The sequence below is a fragment of the Ischnura elegans genome, chromosome 10 (assembly GCF_921293095.1).
Source record: "Ischnura elegans chromosome 10, ioIscEleg1.1, whole genome shotgun sequence".
Lineage (NCBI taxonomy): Eukaryota > Metazoa > Arthropoda > Insecta > Odonata > Coenagrionidae > Ischnura > Ischnura elegans.
Window position 1 is genome coordinate 90,787,563 of NC_060255.1, and position 20,604 is coordinate 90,808,166.

Below are 20,604 nucleotides of genomic sequence, written 5' to 3' on the forward strand. Positions count from 1 at the left end.
AAAAAGATAAAAGTGTTAAATGCAGATAGACTAAAGGGGTTGATTTCGCAGTTAGCTGGGAGCAATGCGAGAAAAAGGAGAGGATTCTTCAATTTTGAGTGAAGTCAGTAAGGTATTATTTGGCACCTTAGATGAGACTGATGCATCATATTATATGGACAAAATTAGTCAATTAGAGAAGGATCAGTCAAAATTTCTGACTATTGCACAGCAACATGTGACCCTAATCAAGGCGACTATAGGCGCTGTGAATAGCACACTTGCAGACGTGCAGACCAATGAAGAAAGGTTATCGAAAGGTTTGAACGAGCTGAAGGGATACGTGAATGAAGCGACTGGAGAATTAATAAACGAGACTAACTACTTAAAGCTGGCACTAACGGGTCAGGAACATGTGAGAGAACTTGCGTTTGTAATAGAGGAAGTGACCCGTAATTACGAGATTATACTGGACGCTATAATCAACGCGCGACGAGGAGTGTTACAGCCACAGATAGTTAGTCCAGGAGAGATCTTCAGTGTGTTCAAGAAGGAAGAGACGAAGTTGCCCAAGGAACTGTCCCTTCCCTTCCCGCCAAGTGTGGCTTAGAGTAACGCTATGTTAAAATTGTTAACTTTAGATGTATTTTTGTCTAAGGAAGTTTTAGGGTATGTGCTGTATTTACCTCTTTGCAATTCATTGAGATTTAATGTATATCGTGTTTTACCCTTACCCACTTTGGTAAATGGAACTTCTAATAAGTTTATTTATATCAAGCCCCAGAAGGAATATTTGTTAATTGATAAAATGAATAGATATTATGTTAAGTTTTCAAGGGAGGAATTCTCTAGGTGCAAGAAAGTTGCAACAAATTGGAGAGTTTGCAAGCAATTATATCCATTGCAATTATTACAGCTTCACGAAGATTGCGAAGCTAAAATGATGCAGTTTATTAATGAGATTCCTTCTCTTTGTGAGCGTCGACTTGTTGGGTTAAACCAAACTTTATGGGTACAAGTAGACGCAAATGAGTGGTTGTACACGGCTCCAAAGCCGGAGAGTGTGACTATATTGTGCAATCAACAAGATCCGTATGACGTGGTGGTGAACGGAACGGGAAGGTTAACTTTTCTTCAATACTGCAAGGCTTATGGGACGGGGACTGTCCTTCAAGGAGAAATGATAGCTACAATGAATCGCACTAAGAACGATTTCATTCCCCCACTCTCCTTAACATTTGATTGCTGTAATCCAGAGCACGGGTATTCTTTGGATAAAATACATGATCATTTGCCCCTTATCAGTGGCGCCGACTCCATGGGGCCTGAGGGGGCCCGAGCCCCCTCAAAGATTCGTTTGGGGGGGGCCGAGCCCCCTCAATGATTCAAGGAAATAATTAAGTTATATTATGCTTTGTGGAATCACAAAAATATATTGATAATTTTTATTTCCCATGTTAGACGATAGTTACCTTTTAAAATATATTCAACAATGTGTTAAAACAAATAATTATAAGTCTATGAAGGTTTACTGAAAACAAGTGGTGTGAATCATGATAGTGTTTCGGTGCTGCGAGACAATTTGAATTTAACCTCTTCCCGGAGCAAGACCCCTGATATGGGCCCCCCCAATATTTTTTATAAGTCGGCGCCCCTGCCCCTTATTAATTTGGTACAACATGTGGATGATTTAGACTATGCTAGTACTAAAGTAAGGGACCTTGAAAAAATAATTGAGAATGAGAGTCGTGAAAGAAGTAACGTAAACATCACTTAAATATGTCAGTACTGAGCTATCTGTGTTTGGGATTCATATTTTGCTTAACTGTGTATTGCTGTTTATGTAAATGTTGCATGAAAAAATGTTGTCCAAACGCAAGAGGACGAAGAGGTGAAAGTTGCAAGGACTTGTGCATAATTTTCAAACCCAAGATTGTGAGTAACATTCGAGGGTCAGTGGAACATATCACAACCTCAAATAGGGCTAAAGACTGTGTTAGTGGTGAAAGTGCCGAAATGATGAACCTGAGTCAAAAAGGAATTAAAACTGCAAGGTTATGAGTCAGGAGAGCCCTCTCTTAATAAGAGATAAACACCAGATTGCTATCTGATGCCTTATAAATAATAGTGGTAATTAAGCAATTCAAACTATTGGTAGTGAAATGTTTAGAAAGACAATTAGTTGCCAAAGTGTTTTTGCATTGTTAAAAATTGTGATGTAATCCAAACTTCTAAAGGACCTTTATATTATTGGTCATTGTTCTTTTACGCATTTTTTAAAAAGGGTATAATTTGTGGTGTATGGTGTACTTGTAGTTATTTTACATATTATGGGTTCGAGAGAAACAACTTGTCGTGTTTCTCTCTTTCTAAGGAGGGAGGTGTACCATCCAGCAGCCATTGCTACGCGTGAGTCGGCACGTAGGCTTGCTAGTCCAAAGTGCAAGTCTACGAGAGGACCCGCTCGTGATCGGCGGATGTCGGTCCAGGGGTAGATAAGAGGGTTTTTTTGGACCTTCCCGTGGGGGAAGTTTAAAAGGGTATGCCTAGCTTGGCTTGGGGCTGAGTTGTGGCGTGGCGACTGGCTGAGCTGGACCGGCCAGGAGGCTGGGGACATATTTGTTCATAAGAAAAGGGAATAAAGTCACTGATTTTTATTCAGAGTGACTCCTTTTATTTCCGGCACCAGATCCTTCCATTCGAGAGACGTTCGTATTGTCGCTAATATCTCGTTCGAAGACGAACGGGATACGATAATTTGTTCGTTAAGTGTTGGAAGAACAGATGTTCAACCACTCTGCCGCCGCTGAACATACGTGGATATGCCCGTTTCGCGATAAGGGCTATTAGAAGTGGCTCGATTCATAATAAATCCAGTATATAATCCCGCGGGAAATCCGTGGATTTTTACGTTCCACGATAAGGACTTGAAATTACAGGTGGATCAATCGATCAGAAATGCAGGATATTTTCGCTCGGGACATACGTGGATCTGTCTGTTTCAAGATAAGGGCTAACAATTATAAGTGGCTCAATTCATAATAAATTCAGGACATTATCCCGCGGGATATACGTGGATTTGTACGTTCCATGATAAGGACTTGCAATTACAAGTGGTACAATCCATCACAAATGCAGGATATTTTCGATCGGCACATACGTGGATATGTCTGTTCCACGATAAGGGCTTACAATTAAAAGTGGCCTAATCCCTAATATATCCAAGATATTTTCCCCGGCCGGAACTAACAACAGCAAATATTATAAATAAATTGATGTAGGAAACACTTAGCATAAAATTCTATTACCCTTGAGTCATGGGCTACGTTCAAGAAAAATAGTGCGGCACCTGGGTGTGTTAAATGGAAAATAAGCGTGAGGTTTGGACGATTTTGATCCGGCCTGAACTTTTTGAAATTTTAGCTCAGAGCCACATACCGATGGTTATGTTCTAACAACACGTATCTCAAAAACGGCAACTTTTCAGGTGCGAAGAAACGATTTTTTTATATTGTATATAATTGTAATTGAAATTAAAAACAAAAAATACACAAAAGAAGAAAAAAAGAAGCATACATTTGCAAACGAAGAGTTGTTTTTGAATGAATTTTATTTTTTATTAACAGTATTGACTCAGAACGGCCAAATTTTGAAAAGCGTGTCGTTAGAACTAAGCCATCGATACATAATGCAAGATTTTACGCTTTCCCGTCGAACAGAATATTTAAACTTTTCTCGGGATTCCGCGAGGGAAAGTTTTTGTAAGAGCGCCGACGTTTCGGGTACCGACTCGTTTACCATTTTCACGGCTACTGAGAATGTAAGAAGCGTTCTACCGGCTAAGTAGCCGTGAGAATGGATAACGAGTCGGTACTCGAAACGTCGGCGCTCTTATAAAATCATACCCGCGTGAAATCCCGATAAAAGTTTAAATACATCGACATATTAGTTTCAGCACTCATCTTCTGTGGAGACACGGACGTTATTATCACCGTAAGGATACAAACCGAACTTCATACGAAACGAATGTTGCACAGTGATTGCATATTCCGTCTTTGCAAAACTGAAAAAACACAAAAAGCCTTCTAATCACTAGTCGCCACCTTTGCCACTATCGCTTTTTAACGGTTTGCGGTGGAAACATTGGGTGCACTGCGCATTTTGCCAAAAAAAAACAAAACTGTTTGAGTTGCTCCTTCATTTGATGTATCTATACGTGTAATAAAAATTATTAAAGACTAAAACCCTGCTCTTCATTTTGAAAGACCCTGTAATTTAATGGAAGGACAACGTAGTTAATCAGAACGAAGTACAATCACCAATATCTTAAGAAAGTAAATACAAATTACGCAATCTATAGCTGTTAAAATGAGATTACACACTAATCTATAAATGCTCATTAGTATTTTCTAATCTACCACAAAATCCGCTATTGCGCGGCCACCTCTTTATATGGCCATTTTTCCTGGAACCACCAGAGGCCGACTTTAAGAGGGTTTAACGTATTCCGAAATACCAGTTGGGGTTTGAGTTGTAAACTCATTTTTCTGGAAAATGTTTTATTTCGTCAAATAAAAGTTCAGAATCATTTTTCTAATAATTACTATTGAAATGTATTGTTCCCATTTCGATGGATAAGTTCTAACAACACGTATTTCAGATTCAAACCGGTTTTGAGACAGGTATCTTAAACAAAGTGTAATAATATTAAAAAATAAAATACAAGCCAATAACAACTCTTAATTTGCAAATGAATTCTTTTTTTTCAGTTTTATGACCTTTTTGTTTTAAATACAGTGTGCAATTAAAATAAATCAATCGTTTTTTTTGCTGTCCTGAAAAGTTGCTATTTTTGAGATACGTGTAGTTAGAACTCAGGCATCGATGTCTGTCTACAGAGATAAATAAAAATCCAGAGCCCAGCTCAAAGATGCTGGGTAAGACTTGGAACATTCTTAAGGGCGATATTTCAGGGTGGAAGTACTTTCGTCCAAGGAGCCAGATACTGAGATGGCGTCTCCTGCAGAACTCTTACTGCCAAGGCTTTTAATGCTTGGACCAGATATTCCGCTGCCAAAAAGTAGCACAAGGAAATTATTATAGTTCCCGAAAGGACGCTCACCGCAAGGCGGAAGAATTTCACTTGATCCATTAGCGCGCAAATCGATCGTTGAAAAGTCACTGAGAGATTTCAACTTTGCTCGAGGCAGAACAGTACGTGGACTTTCTCTCGCCGAATCGACATCATCAACACCTTGACGTCTCAAACCGTTCGAAAACTTTCGCAAACACTTATGGGTGACACACAGAAACGTCGTCAGAAGAAACAGGCTCCCGCAGCTCGATACTATAATCACAGTCCACACATTCTTTAACTCGATTTTCTCGGAGGGTGCTGGAAGCCGCGGAGTCGAAGGTGATAAGCTGGTGCAGCCAGGGTAGTCTTCGCATTCGGGCATAGAAGACGAAGGGCCAACTGAAGAAGACGGAAATAAAACGTGAAAAGCATATTATTATCTTTAGACTCGCATTGCCGAAGTAACATTTCAAAGGTTGAAGTCGTTCTATAACGCGTAATATATTTTTAACAGGGTTCCCACTCTAACTAAATTATAAAATTCACGGTTTTTTCCAGGTTTTCACGGTCTAAACATCGTCAAATTCACGGTCTGTTGATAAGCCATTTTAGGCAGAAATATTGATGACGTCACAATCACCGTTCGCACGTTAACTAAAAATTTCTTAACCGCGACAGACGCCGTGAATTCAAACGCAGAAATGAAAGTGCTATTTTTCATGACGTCACCTACTTATCGATATCAAAATTTAAGGTTGTGAGTGGCAAAATGGAGGGAGCAGTGTGGTATGGAAGTGAAGAAGTGTATCATTTTTCTCCAGGGTTAATGAACACTTTGTTTACCGCTCTCCCAATCACAGGCTCAAGTATGTCGTCATGACACAAGGACCAATAATTGCACATCGAATATACGTGTGGAGATCAATGTGTGAACAGTGTCTGTATGTGGCTAGGCCTTGAAACATGATTGAAATATCTTTTTTTTCTTTTGATCCGTCAATTGTAGTTCTACTAACAAGTTTGAGAGATTTTTAAGGCTTTGTGACGAAATTCACGGCTTTTTCCAGGTTTTTTTTTCACGGTAGACGAAATTCACTGCTTATTCACGGTTTTAAGGTTTTCTCGGTTGAGTGGGAACCCTACTTAAAGACTGCCGATCTCATATGATTGCCTCGCCGTATAATGAAAAGCAAATTTAAAGCGCAGGATATTCGATCATTTAAAAGGCAATATTGGTTCCAATATTCGAGCATTTTCAGAGGCGTGCAATGGGTTGGAAGGTACAATAAAAGTGGGGGAATGCTGTTAAAGTAAGTGAGGTTCGTGGATGATCAGGCGTTGATTAGCCAGACACCGAGGGGGTGAAAGCTCTAGAGGAAGCGCTAGACAAGCGCTGCGAGGAGTATCGGATGAGGATTAATCACAATGAGACCAAGGTTATGCGGTTTTGCAATCCATCGCGAGATAGGAATGCGAAACTCTAGATAAAATTTAGTGAGGAAAAAATCGAGCAGGAAGAGCAATTTGGGCAGCACATTGGAGGAAACCGAATACAGCAGTAAGGATATCAGGAAGATAACTGCGTTATCAAAGGAGGCGTTCATAAACAGGAAGGAGCTCACGAGAGGATCGTTGTGTCAGGGTTTTGACCCTTAACCAGTGACGTGCGGTCTGGGAGGCCTTAATAGAACAAAAATTCATAAAACGTTGCAAAGTCACTTTTAATGCTTCGTTTAATGTTTCTTTGACTTCTCAACTATTATAAAACTTATATTTAATATTATGCATTCCCAATAGGAACCAAAATGTTCATAAAAAATTGTTACTTGAAACAGGATCATAAAACTGATATCAAAAACAGTTGAATTATTATTTTTACTATCGTACTTTTTTAAATTAAGCACTTAGCTATCCACGTTATGCAACTAAAAATGCTTCCTTACAAATTATTCATTATTATTATTCCTGAAAAATCACTAGTAATTATTTTTAACAACTTTTTTATTCATTTCCACCAGCATTACGTTTATCGGTTTTTCCAATTTAGTGACGTGAGGTCTCACAGACCGCTACTAAAATTCAGTGATAAATTTTCAGAAATAAACAATAGGAACGTTATATTTTAAGAATCTATGTCCTTATCATTCAACATTAAGACGCTCAAGAGGATATTAGATAGTTTGAAATAGCAATTTTGAAAATATTCATAATTTTAGAAACGCAACGGTCTCTCAGACCGCACGTCACCGGTTAAGAGTTAAGAAAAGACTAGTTGAGAGTATGATCTAAAGCGTAGCGCTTTACGGTGCGGAAATATGGATACTTAGAAAGGAGGTGGAGAAAAGACTGGAGGCGTTAGAAATGTGGGTGTGGGGAAGAATGGAGAGGATATAGTGGACGGAAAGGAAGAGGAACGAAAAAATGCTGGACATGGTGGGTGAAGAGAGGCAGCTTCTTGATGAGATGCGAAAGAGACAGGAGGTATTGATAAAGCGAGTACTTAGCGGTGATGGGATGTTGAAAACGTGTTAAAGGGTAGAATGTTAGGAAAACGAGGGAAAGAAGGCAATAGGGTTTTTAAATAGAATGAAAGGGCGTAAGCCACATCGCGAATCGAAGAGTAAGTACATAGTGGAAGAGGAGGCTGGCAGAACGCCTCTTAAGTAATCCATGAAACCTACCTTAACCGCTAGAATTCTTAAATTAAACAAATTGACGCGTTAAGGTGTTTCACCATAAATAAATTTGATAGTGAAGCGATTGAATTCTTTAAGTTTTATCAGGAATAGTAAGCTATCTGCCTTCATATTTTAGGATTAAAATTTAAGATCGCCTAAGCAATTTCAATCGTTTACATGTTGGCATCAGTCTCTTTAACTGACAAGGGGAGACCGCGTACATTGCTCGGTCTTTTTCAATACCGTATTTTTGATGGCACTCGGAATTGCGAATACATCTCGGAACTGCTAGTGGTTCCATTGAATGGACATCAGTTTGGCTGTAATTAATTAATTTTCATGCGATACTTTTAACATGCCTAATATTACTCCTAAATAGCACAAAATGAAGATTACAAAATATATTGCCGTGACGAAGTCCCAAATCTTGGCCTCTTGGGTGAGAGTCGACGACGCTAACCAGGACTACAACTAAAATTCCTTTAGCGAAGTGTGCTATTTTGGAATTTTATAAGGCTTGTTAAAAGTACCGCGTGAAAATAAATTAATTACAGCCAAACCAAGGCCCATAAAATGGAACCACTATCAGTACAGATATGTGTTCGCCATTCCGAATGAAAAAATAAGGTATTGAAAAAGGCGGAGCAAGGTACGCGGTCGCCCTTATGAGTGCGTTTCTTGGTCTATGCTCTAAAACGGAGATTGTTCACGTGCATGTGGAAGAGAAATTTTTTGAAAATTTTCACGACACATTCACATAGTTTGTCAGTGCCTTGGGTGAAGTTCATACGAATCGTATCACCTTCGTTCGTGCTGAGTTCCTCCGGCGAAAAGGCACTTGGCGATGGCGATATCGCTGTCCCAGGCGATGTCGCTGCCTTCGTAGTTGTCGCTGTCCCGGGCAATGTCGCTGCCTCCGTCGTTGTCGCTGTCGCGGGAGATGTCGCTGCTTCAGTCGTTTTCGCTGCCCCGGGAGATGTCGCTGCCTCCGTCGTTGTCGCTGCTGTCCCAGGCGATGTCGCGGCTTCCGTAGTTGTCGCTGTCCCGGGCAATGTCGCTGCCTCCGTCGTTGTCGCTGCTGTCCCAGGCGATGTCGCTGCCTCCGTCGTTGTCGCTGCTGTCCCAGGCGATGTCGCGGCCTCCGTAGTTGTCGCTGTCGTGGGCGATGTCGCTGCCGCCGTCATTGTCGATGTCTCCGTCGTTGTCGATGCTTCTGTCAATTTTGTCGTCTCCAGCGAAGTAGATTTCACAGGTGATGTGGTTGTCCCCATTGATACCACGGATGATGCTGTGGTTTCGATTGATGTCGTCGATGTGGTAGAAGTTCCTGAATCTGTGACAGGATTTATTTCAAACTCGTCAATAATTAAAATACTACCATCAGCAGAGGCACCCTTCAGCTGAACCTGGAAGACGAGAGAAAATGCTGCATGATCGTATTGTCTTGTCACACAACGCAGTACTTTTGGCAATAATTTTTTAAAATGTCCATTTGGGGATGATACGCTAAATACCTATTAAATGTACAATAATATTAAGAATCACTTTTCTATGAGACTGCTTAGAGGTTGCCAGAGGAATGAAGACTAATTTTAAACATTCCGATAGTAAGATGAGGTAACTTAAACGGTCAAATCATGAAAAATATTTGAGTATGCATGGTAGAGTGTAGCTTAATCATATAAATTTCGAGAAATGTTGGAGTCCACAAGCTGAATGAGGACATTTTATGTCAAGAAATTACTTCGTCCACAATTTACTGATGACTTAGGTGTGATGAAAATGATAATTGGATGTACCCTCGCGAAACAAAGCAATGAAAGCAATCTTTTCCTCATAAGCTAAGGATCATTTGCCCTCATATCCGATTAAACTGTTACCCAATATTGGATTCTTCAATTTCATCTACCCCTATGATTAAAACTTCAGTTAAATATGATAATTGAAGTTAATATAAATAAAACTATCATGATTATTTTGACTAAGTCCTTTTCATAAAATATTCAGGTGAAATGTAAAAACATATTTTTTCGCTTTATCTTTTTCGAAGAAAATTTTAATTACATTTATTTAATAACAGTTTCTATTTATCTACAGGATGTTGAGGGGTCGGAGTGTTACTAAAGTAATTCTAATGCTGTAATATCTTAGAGTAACACTGGAGAGCAGCCATTTTTTTGTCTTGAATCTGCTACTTGTTTTGATTTACTTGTGGCCTCTGGAGAAGATAATAACGTCAGTTTTTATCCCTTACGTCAACTTTCTTAGCTACGAGATAACCTCTTTTTGTCTCATTCGTCGAACAAAATTTGCAAATGAAATAATGTAACGGCAAATGTTACACATTTTGTACTGTCCATTCAGAATGATTTAATTTTTACTGAGGTACAGATGCAAGTAAAGGGAAAAAATCCATGTATGCAACCCGCGCAACACCAAACCTTCCAAGAAGCAACTTTACGGCTACGTGCCTGTGTCTTACTAGTATAGTATCTCCTGCACGGACTAGTATAGTATCTTCCTCATCCTTCACCTACTTTGGCCGGTTTAAACTAAGCTCCTTTTTAAGTCCTTCTTCGGCTCCTCCACCCATTTTTTAGCGTTTGTATTGTAGATCTGCCAGGTTTTAACTTACATTCTGAAAGCCACTTGCAAAGCAGCATTCGAAATTACGAATCCATGCATGCAACGTGGTTAAACTACATTAGGGATATCATTCTTTACCGGACGAGATATTATAGCATTAACTTTGTACATACTTTGTCTTGAGTCTTTGTTGCGGCAATTTATTGCAAAATAACTCATTTTGTTACGCCGATTATAAAGTAAGTGCTCCCTCTTGCATGCAACGTGTCAACGAGCAGCGCGCTTCGGCGTCCATACGGTTGGAGGTTACTTACGTATTTCTTCATTAATTCACGAAGGGGCGGGTTGGGGCGGTTAATTTTTTTTGTTTTGATAGCCGAGAGTTGTGGCTACAATAATATAACTATTTAAGAGCACTACAGAGCACTGCTATATAACTTAATGATGTTCGTATTTTTATTTTTGAATAAAAGTTGTGCAATTTAATATTTATGTTAATAATAATTTTAATATTGTTTCAATGCTATGGTAAAGCAACATTTTTTATCTATGCACATTGTTGCGTTGATTCTATTTTTTAAATTTTAAATTTAGCCCATTGGGTAGCTGAGGAGGAGTCTAGAAGATGAGGGTATTTCGAAGCGAGAGGGAGGCTATGTATCCCTGCAGCGCACATGTCACTTTGAAAGTGATTTTTACGAAGAGGTGCACACTTACCTGCTTCACGAACTTATTTCTCAGCAGCTCAAATAAGTATCTTCCCAACCATGTATAAAGAAATCATAACCCCGAACTTTTATTTTTCTAATTATGGCCACCTTTTATGGATTTGGCCCCACTGTGCGCCGGTCTCGGTATTAAACCATCGCCTGCCGAAGCCGGAGATCTCGGTTTCAGTAACGCTCGTGCAAGTAACCTCTAAGTATGTCATAGGTGTGTGTGATTGTCTATTTGTTGATTGCTATGACCCTCGATATCAAGTCTGTTTTGATTTTTTTTCGGGGTATCTGAATCACACTTTTTTGCTTAGATAATAACTTCTACATGACATGGAAGCTTCCGCAGTTATTTTACAACCGTATCGCATTCGGGTTTTGGCCGCGTTGTTTAATTTTGGTTCACTAAAAATTAATACGGTCTGCATCTACAAAATATCCTGCGAGCCACCTCTAGGGTGTTTGGCAGGGAGTGATCAATCACCAGCATATAGCATGCAACTGGTCTCCCACATGCACACCACACAGTCCAAAAAACGTCACGCATGCTAACAAATTATACTATCATATGCTGTTAGAATAAAAATAAATTTCTGAAATATTAAGTTCTACATAATTTAGTAGGTTACACCACAAGTCATCTAGTCTATTTATGAGTTCTAACGCTGCCTTTATAATATCTTATTGACCGTGGAAAAAAGAAATTCTGAATCGTTCGTAGCCAAATCAAGGCATGTAGCGACAATCAGTGGTGCAGCGAGGGGGTGTTTTGGGGGATAAACCCCCCCCCCCCAATAGCTCAGAGAAGTTTTAAGTTTTATCTATTTTACTAAATGGATTAGTATTACTTATAGAATAGTGTTAGGATTAATCAAATATCTCTCATAAAGCGGTAAAACCAGTCATTTTGAACCATTAATCTTAAAATTTTAATCCTGGCGGGTATGCAATACCCCCACACCCCAAAGTATTAGTTGCACCTAAAACCCCCCTAACCTTAATTCTTAGCTGCGCCCCTGGCGACGATTGCTCTTGAAAATCAAAGAACAGTTAATTTTCAATGGTATACGACCATTTGCTTGCCGGAAGTGATCGCCGAGCTTCGGAAAGATCCGAGTCCGAAGATCCGACCCAAATCGAAGCATTACGCTCCATCATGGCATTGCAAGCTCACACACCGCTCGAGTCACAAAGTCGTTTTTGGAACAGCAAAACGTCGTAATTCTTGATCATCCTCCATACAGCCCGGACTTAAGCCCCGATGATTTTTTCACATTCCCCAGAATCTGCTAAGAGGAAAGCATTCCAGACGTCTGAAGAAGCGGTTGATGCCTACAAAACAGCCATTGCGACTACCCCTACTTCGGAATGGAATAAATGCTATAACGACAGGTTCCATCGAATGCATAAGTGCATTGACTGTCGTGGAGAGAGTACTTTGGGGCAGGAAAACTTTGAAAAAAAATTTTAAAAATTGCGTTATCGTACCTCTTCTAGTATTCTTCATTCCCGACACTTAAAAGGCTACCCTCGTAAACCTCAAACTTTCAAGCGCTAATTTGGAGAGTAGATACCCATTGGCGGTTTACTACCTTTGAGGTACATAATTCGAAGAGTTGAAACCACGGAAGCAACCTCAAAGGCCAGGGGGCATAAGCTCGCAATAAATCGAATCACCAACACAGCATTTTTATGAAAATATTTTGCTAAATGTATGCCAGAACGACATCTTACTCACATTATAGAGGCCTACTGAAGCTTGTTGTCCAGTGTTTACTATTTGATCTCTCCAATCCAGGGACGTCTTCTGAAACATCGCGGTAATGTCCCCAAAGGAAACAGAAACGGAATCCGTAGCCGTGTGTGTCCCATTCAGAAACATCTTCATCCTCACCACAACATCACCGCTTACGAAGACCTTATTGGCCACACCACAGGCTCTATGACGCTCCGGATCCAGTATGATGTATCCTTTGGAATTTCCGTTTGGTTTGACACCAATCGCCTTCAGATAGCTATCATCCACCAACTTCCAGGCACCGCCTCCGCAATCATTCAAGCAAGTCTTGCCGTTCTCGAAGTCAATCAGACCCGGGGATGAACGGGAAAAAACACTTCGCAGACTGCAGGCGAGGAGGAGAAACACGCACAAAGCAAGGCGTGCACTGGTGTGGACTGCAATAAACGCGTAGGTCATGTCCCTGAAGCTAAACTGCGAGGACATAGATGCGTTCAAATGTTGGAAGAATCAATAGTTCAATCACTCAGCCATAGCAGAGCATAGGTGGATCTGGCTGTCCTACGATTAGGGCTTAGAAATGGCTCAATCCATTTTAATCCATGATATTTTCTCAGCTCAAAATTGGCGAGATAAATAGCAATAATTAGCAATAAATTAAACGAATGGAGCACTTAATGTAGAATCCCTGTACCATAAGTATTTGACGACGCTCATCTAACAAAATAGCGTGTAACCACGATAATTTTAAGAGACCATTACGGAGAGGTAATGTCGATCTTCAACAAGCGAGATATTTTCAATTTGAGCTCATTGTCATATCCATTATTTTCAGTTCTTATTTTTCGATTTCTGCTCGTAACTCAAACCTTGAGTGACAGAATTCGGCATATTGGGACAAAAATTTACGTGGGAATTATGAAAATAAGCCCTGTGCAAGGTAACACAAAGATAAGGGAAAAAAACGAGATAATTATTTTCCGAAAAGTTGATTTCCACACTTTTTCTTGAGACCGGGCTCCTATGTATCCCGACACCAACCTGACTCACTCTCAAGTTTACCGGATGCAGGCGCCAAGGAGTTCGTCAGTCACATAACTTGCAACACCTCGCTTGATAACAGTTTCAACTGGAAATTATTCACAAGTTCGCTCGGTACGGGTGAAATGGTTGATTTGTCGGGGCACTCGTGAAGCTGGCCCTCAGATAAATGGCCAGGTAGTTCTTTCGGTTCCGGTAGGGTGGTCAGAACTTTTGCAGCGACTCACAAAAAGTGAGAAAAAAACGCAAAAAACACACTAAGCACAACCAAGCACTTCCTCATGAAAAAAGCGAGATGAATGGCAAACGAAACTGTCGCCGTGGAGGATATACGCTCTTTGAACGTTGATTCGGTTCTCAAAATACGGGAGGCGAGGCGGGGTTTAACTGATACGAATGATTTCGACATAGAAGACGCTGCGTTTTTTTTTGCAAAAGTCCGAATTCCCGCTATGTGGGATGGGTCAATGCCTAGATCTGAAGATATAACAAGGACCAGCTACGCTCAAAAGAGAAGGATACTAGTCATTGGCTCATGCAGGCAGGAGGAAGCCATATATGTATATACCCAGTGTTTGCTTTACACCAGTGGCATAGTATAAGTTTCTGTCGCCGGGAACAGGAGTCAAATGTGTATATCATCTCTCTCCCGCAAAATATGGTGTTCTACTAAAGAATACATTTCTAATATGAAAAAAAATTAGCTCCAAAAACTCAATTCATCACTAAAATAATAAATCTTGAATTAAAATGCAGCCATGGAAATGAGAACGAAATTCCAAAAAGAGGAATTGATCCAAAAGGAATTATTACTATTCTAAAAATGCGAATGATGAAGTAAAATTCGATTACTGTTATCAGAAAATTGCGTTCCAATAAGACTGGCATTTCTCTACCGAATACAATTATTTTTTATCATCAATTCCATGAAAAATGCATCTATTAAAACGAGTTAAAAATGAAGTTAAGTAATTTAGTAAGAAATGTAAAGTCAATTTTTGCTTCCTTCCGGTTAGTATAATTTGATCCAATCGCCTTACACAACGCCACTATTTGTTTTTACTGATCCTTCTAATAAAATTCATAGCTCATGCGATCTAATGCTCATGACGATTGGGTTTGGAGAGCATTAGTAGTTTTTTTCGAGTTTTTTTTAGTAAACGAAGTAAAGCGAGATGAATGGCAAGCGAAACTGCCGCCGTGGAGGATATAAGCTCTTAGAGCGTAGATTCGGCTCTCAAAATACGGGAGGCGAGGCGGGGTTTAACTGATACGAATGATTTCGACATAGAAGATACTGCGTTTTTTTTGCTAAAGTCCGAGTTCCCGCTATGTGGGATGGGTCAATGCCTAGATCTGAAGAGATAACAAGGACCAGCTACGCTCAAAAACTACTACATATATACTAAACAATAATAAACAACATAACTAAATAATAATAAACAACAACTATACTAAACTACTCAAACTTCCACATATTACCCTGCTAACCATCAACAGGAGTTTGACAGGGACTGACCCATCACCAAGATGCAGGGATGCCGACTTACAAAAAATATTGGGGGGGCTCAAACCGGGGATCTTTCCCCGGGAAATTTTATAAGTAGTGAGTTTTAAGTTTTTTAAGCTTTTAGAAGAGTCATATGATCAACACTAAAACACTGATAACTCGAAGCTCGATATCTGGACACTCCGGAGAAAATCGACAAGCCTGACACATTTTTTCCTCACACCCATAACGAATTTTTGAGGGGGCTCGGGCCCCCTCAGGCCCCATGGAGTCGGCGCCACTGCCAAGATACAACTATCAGCATGCACAACACCATCTGCAGAGTTTACTTCCACGACCATGAGCTACGCGACATGTACGCTATATGTGACACAAAAGCTATGGGACTAATTATCTTATTTAAGAAGGCAATGTACCTATGAATATAGCGGACCATCCCATACATGCTGTTAAGGCCTGGTTACACGGTACATTAACATGTACGAGTTAATGTCTGTTTGCGGGAATGACTTTTGTGGACCGGAACGGAAAATGTACGAATGCATGAACCAAATGAGAACAGGTTCTATTTTCTGTGCATGCATTCGCGCAAGTGGGGTGCTTACACGGTGCATTTTCGTGAGCAGTCATGCGTTCATACATTTAGACATTTGCTTTTTTGCATTTTGCTTTTGTGGACCGCCTTAACTGACTTAATTGTAAGGAGCGTCGCACCCTTCTGATAATAAATTTAGCCTTTAGTGTTCATAACTACCAGTTACCCGCCCTTCCTGTATCAGAAATTCATAAGAAAAACTGAAGTACACAACATACCCACACGAAAACACACCATTGATCTTCATATCCCAAAATATCGCACGCCTCATATGAATAAATCGTTCATAGTGACCGCCTCACGAATATGGAACTCTTCCAGCCCAAATAACAAGCATTACAAACATCAATAAATTTAAACATAGCACATTTAAGTTTCTGAAAAATGCCCCGTTAACTTCAAGTCGAATTCCTCTTGTTTATATTAATTTATAGTCTAATTATTATTATTTTTATTGATGCACATGTAAATAAATGGTTAACTGAATTTAGAAGTGGGTTAAATGATTTACACAGTATTATCATAATGTTTTGTTTTCTTTTTAGTGAAAAACTGTTTGTTTGAAACTACTGTCATAATGAATTATCACCTTAGATTATCGTAACTAGCCTGTTATATCAAAGTGTGATTTTTTTATTTTGGTGAAAATATTGTTTTGCTGATTTTTTTCATGCCATTGGCGATATGCACAGGATGCATTTGTCTGAAATTCTATTTATTTATTTCTTTTCTTATATGAATGTACCAATTCTGAAAAATAAAAAAAAAGAAGTTATCTCAAAAATCTGGTGGTAGACTGTGAGATTGCCCTCGAGCAGGAACATGTGGGGGCAAAACTTTTATGCGCAAATCTTATAAGTTCATACATTCGCCAACCATTCGTTAGGAAGCGGACTGAGCACATAAAGGAAGTTATCAACTCCCTCTCAGCGAAACTAGAAACAAATGACATAGTTACAACTAAAGCTGACAAGGGAAATAGCATCGTGATTCTCGAGAAAAAGGAGAATGTCGACAAATGCGCGGACTTCATTAGCCATAATACGTTCGTCGTTCTACCCAAGGACCCAACCCCTCGGTTCCAGAAGTGTGTGAAAAGTGCCGTGGCGGAGTGCACCGGTCTTTTTGACGGGAGAACGAAACATAGTCTAATTCAAATGAACCCACTTCCCCCGCGACTGTTTGGGCTTCCTAAAATTCACAAAGAGGATAATCCCATTAGGCCCGTGGTGTCCAGCATAAGTGCCCCGACCCACAAGCTTGCGGCTAGATTAAACACGATAATTAGGAATTACGCATCTTTCACCTCTAAATTCAGTGTTAAGAACTCAATTCACCTAACGAGGTGCCTCACGAGTCACAACCCTCCCAAGGGCTGTAAATTGGTTTCCTTCGACGTAGGTAATCTCTTCACATCTGTACCGGTTGCTGAAACAATCGAATTGACAAAGAACTTACTCCATGACTCCCATATCAATGTCGTCTTAATAGATGACATTTTAACCCTAATAACAACCTGCACAAACCAGAATTATTTTATGTTTAACGGCGGTTTTTACCACCAGACGGAAGGCTTGGCGATGGGTAGTCCTCTGTCTCCGTTATTGGCCGATATCTTTATGGCAAACTTTGAGTGTAAACTTTTTAATTCGGGCAATCAACTTTTAAAGAATGTAACGTACTGGTACATATATGTAGATGATATCATTTGCTGCTGGTCGGGTAGCGACCGCCAATTGAACTGTTTTTTAAAACTTTTAAATAGTCAACACCCTAAGATCAATTTTAAGTTGGAGAAAGACGAAAGTGGACAGCTGAATTTTTTAGACTTGAAAATATCCCTGACCAATGGTAATCACGAGTTCGGAGTGTACCGGAAGAAGTGCTACAATGACGCAGTGATCCCTATAGACTCGGTCCATCCCATCACCCACAAACTGGCATCATTCCACTCTTTAATCCATAGGCTGGGGTTCCTATCCCTTCAACCGGTGGAATTCAATAAAGAACTCAACATAATCAAACACATAGCTCTGGCTATCGGCTACAGTGACGGTTTAATAGACAGACTTTTAAATAAAAAACAACGTGACGTCGCCATTAGAAATTTGTGCTCCCTCGGACCGCCCCCACCCGAAACCAGAAAGTGGTGTAAAATCCAGTTTATTGGTGATTTATCGTATAAAATCGCCAAGCATATCCCGAAAAACAAACTTCGAACATGTTTCCACAATCCGATCACCTTGGGAAAGCTGCTTTGCCGCACGAAAGACAAGATCCCTCACCTCAAACAATCGGGGGTTTATAGAATCAAGTGCAACGACTGTAATAAAGTGTACATCGGTCAGACAGGCAGGATTCGATACACGCATGAAAGAGCACAGGAAATGCTGGGAGAAAGGAGATACCACCTCTCTCGTGGCGTAACATCTCCTGGAGGAAAAACATTCTTGCGAGTTTGACCCGGAGATCGTCCACGTGGAGATGAAAGGCCGAAGATTGGACACTTTGGAGAAATTGAAAATTGTGCAAGAAGGAGGCATTTCACTGATGAATGAACAACTATTTTTTGGACATTCCCCACTCCTGGCCATACCATTCCCGAAGCGCTCCACCCAATGTCACATACCCTTCCCCAACTTCCCCTTCCACCTGTCACCCATCCGTTCTATATAAATACAACCCCAAAACCAACCATTCGTTATTGTACTTGATAGTGACCTAACGGTCGAAACGCGTTGTACGGAAAATAAACCTGTGGAATATTGCCATCTTTGTGTTATTTTTAAAACTTAGAATGTCATTCCACTATACAAGGTGGTATCCAGAAGTAGTAGGACTGATTTTAAAAAAATTAATTTATTGAACATTTTGATAAACCGACTCAATACTCTTCAAAACCGGCCCCTTGGGCATCCACACACTTCTGGCAGCGAGTCTTCCACGTCGTGAAGGCCTTCTGGAAGTCGTCCTCCGGAATGCTGTTCAGCGCCCTCGTCGTCGCCGCTTGGACCGCTTCCACCGTGTCGAAACGATGCCCCTTGAGCTACCTCTTGATCCTGGGGTACAGGAAGAAGTTCGGTGGTGCCATATCAGGGCTGTAAAGGGGGGTGAGGCAACGTGGAAACGCCGAATTTGGCCAGGAGTTCCCTCACAATGGGGAACATGCATGAACTTTGTTTCTCCCGTTATTGTAGCCTATCTTATAGAGAATTTTCTCACCAATCCGAATATATAAGCCAAAGTTGTCTACGTCAATCCCAAATGCTGTAAAATGCTAATGAAATTCTAAAAAAAAAATCGACGAAAGTCACGTGACCCGAAACGCTTTCTCATTGGCTTGACGTCACCGAACAATATTCAGTCTCAGTGGCCTCAGTTCTCCGTAAAATTCGATGTCTAAATACTGCTGTTTATCAATGAATACAGATCTTTAATGTCGTTAGGGAGTTGTTGATGGAAAAAGAGGGGGATTGTTGGAGGAATGAGGTGAAAAGAAAACTGATTGACAAAATGACTGAAGTGGGATTTAAGAAGGCGCAGTCAGACAATTTACGTATGGTTGACTCCTTTATGGTGGCCGCCTTCCTTAAAAACAGTGATTCTTTCGTCGCCGCCGAGAGGCGTGGAGTGAAAGTAAGCAGGTAAGCAAGCTATTTAATGCATAGGAAAATTTTTAAGTTTTAACATTGTTTTCTGTTTATAAATACTTATTTTTGAAATCAAATAAACTATCCTTCATCAGCGGTTAATTATTAGCTATCCATAAATTTAATACCAAACTTATCATGCGGTTCTCTTATATCAGCTCCATAGTCGTTTGCATATAGGTAATGAAATAATAGACTAATGTACAAATATGTTTCAGGTATGATTAATGCCTAAATAATTCTGAATTATTACAACATCTTCACTCACCAAAAATACGATTCGGCATTTAGGAAACTAAATGTGTCTCATAAAATGACACTATATCTGAAAAAAAGAAAAAAGGAGCTGCACTTTGTGTTGCTGCTCCTGATTTTGAGAAGACAAAGAATATTTCTTGTCTATGGATTGAGTATGACCATGATTTTGTAATGAATGTTGTGACTGCCGCCACAAGGTTTTGGGAGAAAAATATTTTTCCTATACTTTTCAACAGCTGTAAACATGATTAGTTTTTTAGTTACCCCAGAACTGGCCCCATATCCTTCTTGTTATATTTTCGTAATAAATTTATTTTGCACTCCCTTTCATTGTCGGCATTTTTTCAAGGATGCTACTTTATTAATGGAGCCTGAAGATTAATTAAGCCACAAGATATAATAATCACATCATCCATCAAGGTAATAAGATTGTGATCTATACAGGCATGAGGCACTAACATTTTAAATTCCCTAATGCGTCTGATAACACGCTCAACATGAATCCTCAAGCTGGAAATTATTTTCGTCTCCATTACTTCATTTTTGGTGCTCTTAACTTCAGCCTTAACACTGGGGGGTGGAATTAATGTGCAGCCTTTTGTACCAAGAAAGCTATCAATGTGTTTGAAACCCCGATCAGCCATCACAGCACAACGAGAAGGCAAGTATTTAAAGTAATCACATTGTTCTACAAGCAGTGAATCAGATATCCGACCTCAAAAGCCCTTAGATATGTAATTTATTAATCCATCAGGTGTGCTAGACACCAATTACTT

At 40.0% G+C, this 20,604-nt stretch overlaps 1 protein-coding gene across 1 annotated transcript; it reads right to left on the reverse strand.

The window, feature by feature from the left end:
• Window positions 1-4,818: 4,818 nt before the first annotated feature.
• Window positions 4,819-14,127, reverse strand: LOC124166882 (flocculation protein FLO11-like). The gene is made up of 3 exons (XM_046544593.1): window positions 12,775-14,127; window positions 8,537-9,140; window positions 4,819-5,455 (listed from the first exon to the last, which is right to left on the reverse strand). Exons 1-3 carry the CDS (start codon window positions 13,258-13,260, stop codon window positions 4,935-4,937), a joined length of 1,611 nt encoding a protein of 536 aa, XP_046400549.1. The 5' UTR covers window positions 13,261-14,127; the 3' UTR covers window positions 4,819-4,934.
• Window positions 14,128-20,604: the final 6,477 nt, after the last annotated feature.

Excerpts from the sequence above, each read along its gene's own strand:
- LOC124166882 (XM_046544593.1), bottom strand. The coding sequence starts at position 13,260 with ATGTCCTCGCAGTTTAGCTTCAGGGACATGACCTACGCGTTTATTGCA. Across the intron at positions 9,141-12,774 it reads CTTCAGTAGGCCTCTATAAT|GTTCAGCTGAAGGGTGCCTC; the intron begins GTGAGTAAGATG and ends CTCGTCTTCCAG. Across the intron at positions 5,456-8,536 it reads GGAACTCAGCACGAACGAAG|TTGGCCCTTCGTCTTCTATG; the intron begins GTGATACGATTC and ends CGTCTTCTTCAG.